The 10,285-nt window shown below is 46.1% G+C and overlaps 1 protein-coding gene across 4 annotated transcripts in view; it reads left to right on the top strand.

The window, feature by feature from the left end:
* The window catches only part of LOC116401268 (pleckstrin homology domain-containing family G member 2-like), a 14,028-nt gene extending 4,354 nt beyond the window's left edge, over positions 1-9,674 (top strand). For all 4 annotated transcript variants that reach the window (XM_031879597.1, XM_031879596.1, XM_031879595.1 and 1 more), the window contains one exon: positions 9,476-9,674. In XM_031879597.1, coding sequence (XP_031735457.1) covers positions 9,476-9,667 — 192 coding nt within the window. In that variant the 3' untranslated portion in view covers positions 9,668-9,674. The remainder of the gene's footprint in view (positions 1-9,475) is intronic.
* The last annotated feature ends 611 nt before the right edge of the window (positions 9,675-10,285 follow it).

Genomic DNA, 10,285 nt, shown 5'->3' with positions numbered 1-10,285 from the left:
CTCTCGGGGGATCGGGATGGGGGAGGAACAGATGTCTGGGGGGGTGAGGGGGCTGGGGGGACAAGAGGGGTAAGAGGTAGGGAAAAGATGAGTGGGGGGGGGTAAAACTTTGGGGTTGAAGGGAGATTGGGGGACACAAAAGGGGAGGAAGTTGAAAAAATGTGGATGAAAATTGTTAAAGGGAAAGAGAGAAGGAGCATAAGGAAGGAGACAAGGAAAGGAGAAGAAAAAGGACAAGACGACAGAAGGAGGAAAAAGGGGAGGAGGTGATTTTTGGGTCGCAGAGTTGATTTGGGGAACAAGAAGGGAAAGACAAATAAAGAAAACAGGATTCAATAAAGAGAGAAACTTCCTCTCTGTCAGACTCTACAGCTCTGAGTTTATTGTTTCTGGTTTCATCCTCAGATTAAACGGTTATATTAAGATAAGATGAGGCCGCTTTAAATCTTAAACTCATAGTCAATTCCTTATTTCAGCAATATTTAAGCCTTCTATCATGAATTGCAATACCTAAAGGTCAACTGTGGTGGGATTCGAACACACAACCTTTGAGTTTGATTTTTAGTAAATTCCTTATTTTAGCGTGAAGGGATTAATTCCCACATCTTGAAAATTCACATCTGCCTTTCATCATTAACTAAAAGTCCACTCTGGTGGGACTCGAACCCACAACCTTTGAGTTTAGTGGTAATTAGTGGGATTATCGAAGCAGTAATCCAACATCTTTAAAGTTCACTGCTGCATTTTATCATGAACTGCAATGTGTAAAGGTAAACTTTGGTGGGATTCGAACACACAACCTTTGAGTTTAATTTGTAGAAAATTCCATATTTTAGCATGAAGGCATTAATTCAAGCAGGAGTCCTACATCTTAAAAGTTCACATCCACCTTTTATCACAAACTAAAGGTCAACTCATACCCACAACCCTTGAATTGCTTTCTCAGAGTCCAACTAGAAGTCCAACACACTGTCCATTGCGCCACAGAGCCACTGTCTGGCAGCAATAATTTTTCCAAAAGAAAAAGAAAAATGGGATTAATCCAACCTATAATACTACAAAGTAAAGGTTCACACCATGCTGCATGCAAGACTTGACTCTGGTGGGACTCAAACCCCACATCCTTTGAACTTAATTGGTGGTACATTCCTTATTTTAGCATGAAGCAGCATCTTGAAAGTTCACTGCTGCCTTTTGTCATGAAATGCAGTATCTAAAGGTCAACTCTGGTGGGACTCGAACCCACAACCTTTGACTTTCATTTGTAGAAAATTCCTTATTTTAAGCATGAACGGATAAGTTCAAGCAGGTGTCCCACATCCAGTCTGTCAGCAATCATTTTTCCAAAAATATAAGAAAAATGGGATTAATCCAACCTATAATGCCACAATGTAAAGGTTCACATTATTCTGCATGTAAAGCTAGACTCTGGTGGGACTCGAACCAACAACCTTTGACTTTAATTTGTGGTAAATTCCTCTTATCTTAGCATGAAGGGATTCATCAAAGCAGGAATGTTCACTGCTGCTTTTTATCATGAATTGCAATACTTAAATGTCAACTTTGGTGGGATTCAAACACACAACCTTTGAATTTAACTTGTAGTAATTTAGTATGAAGGGATTAATTCAAGCAGGAATCCCACAGTTTAAAACCACAGCAGCTGTATCCAATCCGACGACACTGAGGTTGATTTAGGAAGACAAACACACGTTGTCATGTAGTATGAAGGACTTCACATAAATAAACTATGTAGATTTGTAGATTTACTAAATGTCTTTTCTCTGTGACCCACTTTTAAACAAAGACAACACTCTCATCTGTTCTTTCTCTTTCTTTCCTCCAGTGTTTTCTAGCTCTACTTCTCTACTTCTTCTCTCCTCACGATGTTTGTTTTGTTTCCATCATTCCTTCTCCTTCTTCTTCTCCTCATCTTCCTGTCGTACTTCCCTCATCTTTCACTCATCTCTCTCTCTGCCTCTTCTCTCTCTCCCTCCATGCCCTCCAGTGTGTGTGTTTCCTGTTGCCTTTAAAAGGTGATGAATGTGGCCAAGGCCTCTCATTATATGCCTCATTATACACTCACACACACACACACACACACACACACACACACACACACACATGAAGTGCTTGTTTTTGTGCCCAATTTAGGGGAAAAAACAGAAACAGTGAAGGAATGAGAGAGAAATGATTGTTTGCTTGCAGCCACTTTGTGTGTGTGTGTGTGTGTGTGTGTGTGTGTGTGTGTGTTTTTGTATTTATTTTTATACACACTCACACACACATCCAAAAACATTGTCTGCAGACTTTACCATCATGGTAAATGTAGTTTGGGTTCATTGGTTTCTATTTAGAGCTTCTTTCACAGCACATTGTCTGACCAATCAGAAAGCTGCATCCTATAATAACCAGTGGGAATGGAGCATGGATGCATTACAGACTGGTCTCCAGTGAACATGTCTGGTGTGGCTGGAAAGACTTCATGCTGCTTACAGATTGAGTTGTTTTGTATCTATGCGAGTTGTAGTTTAAAGGGCCAGCGTACGGGATTTAGAGCCATCTAGTGGTGACGTTGCACATTGCGACCAACTGAAACTTCTGCAGTATGCCAACCGTGTAGAGAACTACAACGTGAAAGTACCTTAGAAACATTGCGGACTCCGTGAAGATATAGACGACTCATTCTTCGTTAACAAAGACACAAAGATTATTAGTTTCAGGTCGTTGGACACTATTGGAAACATAGTTATGGATATCAACGCCGCACACTGGCCCTTTAATACAGAACTAGTCCTGATTGGTTCACAGTCTCACACCTTTGTTTTTGGAGGTTTTTCTTTTAATTGCTATTTTCTAGAACAAATTGATCCACATCGTGTCCTAAAAGGTTCCAGACCTCTGAACAATCCCAGCCTATCAGGATGAGCGTTCTTAGGTCATTTGCATAAACACACTGGACTGGTTCACTTTGAAACCAGTGACACCCAAATGTTACTGGTGTACATGTAGTTCTGGTTTCATACGACACAGAACGGGACCAGATTCTTTTATTTCTCTTTAGAAGAACAGACTTCCCAGTTTGGGAACTTGGACTAAAACTGGAGAGCGGAGCTCAGAGTGTTTCAGTGTCCTGGCTTCTGATTGGTTCAGTCTGTTTGGTGACGTGAAACGTCTTCTTCTATCGTCTCATCTCTCAGGACACGTTTAAAATGACCTGCTGTCTTCACGATGCACAGATGAGTCTGCACTGATCACAGATCAGCTGTAGTTCCTCTGTTGCTTATTAACTTCCTGTTTTTCTTCTTTGTTGTTTCTTGTTTGACTTCCTGTCTGATGCCAGCGTGTTCTGGTAGGTGAGGCAGGTACCACCTGTTCAAAACGTTTTCATTTAATATAAAAGCATTAAACTGAGCGTGCTCGCTTCAGCTGAGAGACAGAGATATTTACCCTCTGAACACGGCGGGAAATAAAAGCATGTTTTCTTTCAACAATTGTTAAATCTACACCGTTTATCAACCAGAAGCTGTAAAAAACATCATTATCGTCCAATTTTTATCTTTCTAACAGTCCTTGAGCACATCATGTGTGACGAATGCTTCCGTCAGAAAGAGCACCAAAACTAAGCTTAAGCTTGTGATATTTCATAAAAACATTTTATTCTTCATGTCTCTTTATAAATGTCTCCTCTAATAAAGAGTTCACTTTAACCAGAGTGTGTAAAAACATTAAACTGTGAAACTATGACGTCATGATTGATTCATCTGAGACCAACAGTCATGTGACTACAAGGAGGAGACACTCTGACTGAACACAGAGAGGAGAGGAGAGGAGAGAGAGGAGAGGTTTTTGGTTTTTAAAATCCCTTTATTTCACTATTGCAGTGAAAACAGAAACACTCTAAATCATCTCTTAATAATCAGAAAATCAATAAAATAAAAACAAATAACCAAAAATAAAGCACCAAAGAACAAATAAACAATCAATTACAATGATCAATATGTTCAGAAGTTCACCACCAGCTCTCCACCAGCACCCACTGAGCATAAAATGCTCCCAGTAGTCCATCTGTCCCTGAAAGCCTGTAAATCGTCCACTGTCTGGTAGTAGGTGTGTTCCACCCTGAGTCGGGCTTTCAACAGTCCCTCCAGAACTTTCACCGGATCCTCACTACCGGCACCCCGAGCCCGATTCTTCTGTGGCAACCAGATGGCCAACTTGGCAGAACCAGATAAAAAGTTCACCAGTGTGTGGACAGCCTTCTTTTTTGAGCAGTATTTTGGACCGAAGATGAACAACATAAAAGAAAAAACCTCTCCAAGACCCTGAAACCATCTTTTTAACCGTTCAAAGAGTGCTGAGAGCCGAGGACACTGAACAAACAAGTGTTCCAGGGTCTCAGTCTGACCGCAGAAATAACACTCCTCCCCAATTTGTGGATCCAGGTGTGCCCGGTATCTGTTGGTGGCTATAGCTCCATGTACAACCCTCCACTGGAGGTCTGCTGTCCGTTTTTCAACGGGCAGCTTGTACATGCACCTCCAGCTGCCTCTCGGGGAAGAACCTGGGCCAAAGAACTCGGTCCACCTCGACTCTGTCAACCCTGCCAGAGAGCGGAGGTTCACAACCTTTACACAGATTTCATAGATAGCTTTTTTCTCTGCTGCCTGAAACTTGTCCAGGTGAGGGGTTGTGAACGTCAGCAGCTTGTTTCCTCCCCCCTGCCAGTCCCCCACCGCTGGGGCAATGAGCAGAGTGGAGAGGGTGTACTCACTCTCTTCATCCCATTGGTCAGACAGAGTACAGTTTCCTGCAACTGCTCTCAGGCGTTGTGGCAGGGCGGCACAGACCTCCTCCACTATTCTATTGGTCAACCTGACAGACGTGATGTTAGTGTTCTGCCTGAAGGTGACCATAGATGCTGCTGTTAATGACATCTTCACCAAATGTCCCAGTTTAGTGCAGCCGGCTTCTCTCAGACGCGTTCTCAGTCTGGCAGACTGCAGCGTTTGGGTTCTAATGAAGCTGTTGAAGAACAAAGGTTCCTCCAGCAGCCACACGCCCGGAGTCTCATCAGCTTTACGTGAAATGTTAAAGATCTGCCACGCCTGCAGAACAGAGCCGTAGAACGGCGTCAGCCCGGCCAAGTCCACTTCCTCAGGTTGTAGGACAAAAAGCTGCTTATCATATCCCAACCGCCCAGCTCTCCTCAGCAGCAGTCGAGCCGTGTCCATCCAGCTGGGGCCACAGCCATAGAGCAGCTTCTGTGCAGTCCGGAGTCCGAAAGAGGCGATCCTGGACTGGATATCGATGAGACCTTGCCCCCCCTCTGCCACAGGCAGATAGAGAGCTGCTGCACGAACCCAGTGCCGGCCGGACCAGAAGAAGTCCACGACAGACCTCTGTATCTCTGCTATGAGGCCTCCAGGTGGCGTCAGAGCGATGAGTCTGTGCCACAGAGTCGAGGCAACCAAATCATTAGCAACCAGAACTCTTCCCCTATATGACAACTGGGGTAGTAACCATCTCCACCTAGAGAACCGAGCACACACCTTCTCCTTAACTCCCTCCCAGTTCTTTTTCTCAAAAACCTCAGAGCCCAAAAACACACCCAGCACTTTTAGACCTTCTTTTCCCCACTGAAGACCTCCAGGCAGATGATGCACCGTCTGATGTCTCCACTGTCCCACCAATAAGGCTTCAGATTTTTCCCAGTTCACCCGTGCAGATGAAGCCCTCTCATAAAGAGACAAAGCATCCTGCAGACATAGAACATCTCCCTGGTCCCTGATGAAGATGTTTACATCATCAGCATACGCAGACACAGCGAGGGGACTACAAAGACTGGAGGACCCAGGCAGTGACAGACCACTGAGCCGACTTCTCAGCCTGCACAACAGAGGCTCAAAAGCGAGGCTGTATAGTTGCCCTGAGATAGGACAACCCTGCCTTATCCCTCGCCGTACAGGGATCGGTCGACTCAGGCCAGCTCCCATTTTGACCATACATTCAGCACCACTGTACAGCAAACCCACCCAAGCCAAGAACCCATCACCAAGCCCAAAAGCCCTGAGTGCAGAAAACAGATATGCGTGACCCACCCTGTCGAAAGCCTTCTCCTGGTCTAGTGAGACAATACCAACATCTACATCGTGAAATTTACATACATCAAGCACATCATGGATGAGAAAGATATTGTCCATAACTGTTCTATCTGGGATACAGTACGTTTGGTCACTATTTACAACCACTTCCAGGTAGTCTCTTAGTCTGTTAGATAAGGCTCTGGAAAGCACCTTATAGTCTGTACAAAGCAGGGCCACTGGTCTCCAGTTCTTAAGAAGGGCCAAGTCGCCCTTCTTGGGCAGCAGGGAGAGTACTTCCCGCTGGCATGAAACAGGAAGTGATCCTGTTTTAAAACATTCCATCAAAACAGAGTGTAAGTCAGAACCGATAATGTTCCAGAATTTCTTAAAGAAATCCGAGGAGAGACCGTCGATTCCCGGAGTCTTTCCTGAAGCCATCTGTTTCACTGCAACCCTCAGCTCCTCCAGCGTCAGCTCTCCGTCCAGCGTAGCCCTCTCTGCTGGACTGAGCTGGGGAAGACCTTCCAGGAGCTCCCTACTGCTCTCCGTACAGGATTGCTCTTCCCCAAAAAGAGCAGCGTAGAAGCCCATGGCATGGGTCCTCATCTCCCTCTGGTCAGTGGTTATCCTGCCTCCTGGGAGCTTCAGACAGGTCATCCGCTTCCTCTGCGCCACCGATCTCTCCAGGTTGAAGAAAAACGAGCTTGGGGCATCCATGTCCTTCAACTGGAGGAAACGGGACCTGACCAGAGCTCCTTTCACTCTCTCTTGCAGGAAGGAGCTCAACTCCAACCTCCTCTCCTTCAGCAGCTGGCCCACACCGGGATCTGGGTCTCTCTGGAAGCCCTCCTCAATGATCTTTATGTTGGCTTCAAGGTCTTTAACAGCAGACTTGATTATAGCGGTGGTGTTTGAGGTGTACTGCTGGCAGAACACACGGATCTGCGCTTTTCCGACTTCCCACCACTGTTTCAGAGAACTGAAACAAACTTTTTCAGTTTTCCACTGCTGCCAAAGAACCCCAAAACTCTGACAAAAAGTGCTGTCCTGTAGAAGTTTATTATTAAAATGCCAGTAGGAGCTAACCCTTTCACCTGGTGAGGTTATCAAACCTAAACTGACGAGGTGGTGATCGGTGAACCCAACTGGACTGATTGTGCTGTTCTTCAGTCTGGAACTGAGACTGCGAGAGATGTAAATTCTGTCCAGCCTGGCTGCACTGATCCTGTCCTTGCTGACTCTAACCCATGTGTACTGTCTGTCTAATGGGTGTTTTATTCTCCACGTGTCCAACAGATCTAAGTGTGTGATGACGTTGTGGAGACTCTGAGCTGACTGTGGGTGTGGTTCCTCACTGTTCCGGTCTATGGTGAAGTCTAGAGTACAGTTAAAATCCCCTCCGATGATCAGTTGCTCCTGATGGCAGCTCTGCAGTTCGTTTTGCAGCGTAGTGAAGAAGCGTGCTCTTTCTGGCCCCTGATTCGGTGCATATATGTTCACGAAGCAGTAAAGCGAGCTCTCTATCTCTGCCCTCACCATCAGCAAATGACCCTTCACCACCTCAGTGACAGACAGGACGGTTGCGTTAGCTGCTGTTCTAAACAGCACGGCTACCCCGGCACTAAGATTGGTGCCGTGGCTCAGGGTGCATGAGCCCTCCCACCATAAACCCCAGTCTACTTCATCTGTTGGAATGGTGTGAGTTTCTTGCAAAAAGAGGATGTCCAACATTTTTTGATTTACAACCTCCTGTATTAATGCTCTTTTATGCCCGTCCCGCCCACCATTGATGTTTAAAGACCCTAAATTGAAGCTCTGCATAGAAAGGTCAGAGGATGGAAGGAGGTAAGACAAGATAAGTAAGCAGTGGAAAGTGGAAACCCCCGTGTGACACATGATCATGTTAAACTGTCTTAGTTTTCTGAACTCTTCCACTTTTCCTTACTTTCCTCAAGATTGTGATGTGTTTCTTTAGGCGGAAGCGCTTTTTTCCATCTAGAAGGTCCAAACCCACCTTTCTCTGCACCACCCCAACAGATCGTATGAACTTCTCAATGTCAGGGAAATAATCACTCACTTTTGCAGATCTATTGTAAGTTACATCCAAAAACGAGTTTATTTCCTCTAGTGAATACAGATCAGTGCTTTTAATGCACGTTTCAGAATTAGATGCAACATCTGATTCACTCTCATACTCCATGTCCTCTCCTTCACAAGACAGCTGGCTGTTGGACACAGACCCTACACTCTGTGCTTCATCTAAGGCTATGGTGAGATCTCCACCTGCTGAACCTGTAGCTGCCTCTTCACAGACTTCTACCGACTGTGGTGGTGCTTCGGTACCACATGTAGTGAGGTTCTGCGCCACCACAGAAGCCTGCTGGTTGTAAGACTGGCCCTGATCCTCCTTATCGACATTATTGTTATCAGCAGAAGACGAAGAAAAGCCGCCGCGGCACCAGCAGGAACCGCCGACCACACCAGCGGGAGCCGCCGCGGCCGCAGGCTCCGCGGCCGGAGGCTCCGCCTCCGCGCCTCTGTGCTGCTTGTGCGGGCACGCGAAGCGTTTGTGTCCTACATCTCCACACTCAAGCATTTGAGCTAGCGTACACCATGTATGAACCCTCCCCGTGTTTAACCCTGAAGGACACCTCCAGTGTTTGTGTAGGTGACTCCAGGAACATGAAGACCTGCCGCCTAAGAGACAGCACGTGCTTCAGTTTGGGATCCTTACACCCCAAACTGACTGCTCGTTCGGTATAAACGGCTATCCGGTGGAACTACCCGGACTCCCTGCCGGATTGACGGGCGTGGCGTCTCTGAGGACGCCATCCTCCAGAACAACGCCAAACACCACTAATCACACAATGAAAATACAATCAAACCTCCGCGCCACTCTCACGTCCACCACTCACACTCACACGCAACCGGAAACAGAGAGAGAGGAGAGGAGAGAAGAGGAGAGAGAGAAGAGGAGAGAGAGGAGAGAGAGGAGAGAGAGAAGAGGAGAGAGAGGAGAGGAGAGAGGAGAGAGAGGAGAGAGGAGAGGAGAGAAGAGGAGAGAAGAGGAGAGGAGATAAAGGAGAGAGAGGAGAGAAGAGGAGAGAAGAGAGAGGAGAGAGGAGAGAAGAGGAGAGAGAGGAGAGAACAGAGAGGAGAGAGAGGAGAGGAGAGAGGAGAGAAGAGGCTGGAACATGATGTCATCATAATGTGTTGTTCTGCACTACAGACATGTTCTAGTTCTCTCTACTTCTACTCATGATGGTTCTGTTTCTATAGAGGAGCAGGACTTTTATTTTGAAGAGAAAAACAAGACCTCAGAGAGAAACACGTGACATTAAAAACACCGTGTTGTTATAATAAATGTGATAATCTCTGTGTGTCTGCAGGATTATCTCGGCTGCATCATCGACTGCGGTTCTCTGCCTCTGAAGCCGGAGCAGGTCAGCACTCTGTTCTGTAACATCGAGGACATCTACGAGTTCAACAGGTACCACACACACACACACACACACACACACACATCTTCACCGCGGCGGTGTGAACAGGAAGTGCATGTTTCATTTAATTGGTGGCTTTGAGTTTCTGGAAAATATCTCTTGTAGGTAAGAGAGAGAGAGAGAGAGAGAGAGAGAGAGAGAGAGAGAGAGAGAGAGAGAGAGAGAGAGAGAGGGAGAGAGAGAGAGAGAGAGAGAGAGAGAGAGAGAGAGAGAGAGAGAGAGAGAGAGAGTGTTCAATTCCCACTGGGACCATCCCACGATTAAAAATAATTTAAAAAGTTTAATGGAAGCCAGCAGCATATGAGCTCATATGACACGTTACAGAGCGGCTCTGCTTGTTTCTGTGTCACGCTAGTTTGAGCCTCGTGGTGCGTTCATATGCAGTCAAACATTCCGGCGTTCTGCAGCAGTGCATCATGGACACACTGACGTCCACATTGTGCAGGTCGCTTTGCTCTGTGTGTGTGTGTGTGTGTGTTGGATTCACAGCGAGGCGTTCAGGAGCAGCGTGTTTTCCTCACGCACACATGGACAGAATTCAAATGATTGGAAATTTGTTTTACTGATTTCTGTTGGGATGAAAAGAGAATTTTTAGCAAATATTACAAATATTAGACTACCAACTCTAGCTGTGTGTGTGTGTGTGTGTGTGTGTGTGTGTGTGTGTGTGTGTGCATGAAGGGGGAGGGGGGGGGGGGG

Source organism: Anarrhichthys ocellatus, unplaced genomic scaffold (genome assembly GCF_004355925.1).
Source record: "Anarrhichthys ocellatus isolate YVR2014 unplaced genomic scaffold, GSC_Weel_1.0 scaffold311, whole genome shotgun sequence".
NCBI lineage: Eukaryota > Metazoa > Chordata > Actinopteri > Perciformes > Anarhichadidae > Anarrhichthys > Anarrhichthys ocellatus.
The sequence above is the reverse complement of the archived record's forward strand: the minus strand, read 5'-3'. Positions and strand labels throughout refer to the sequence as shown.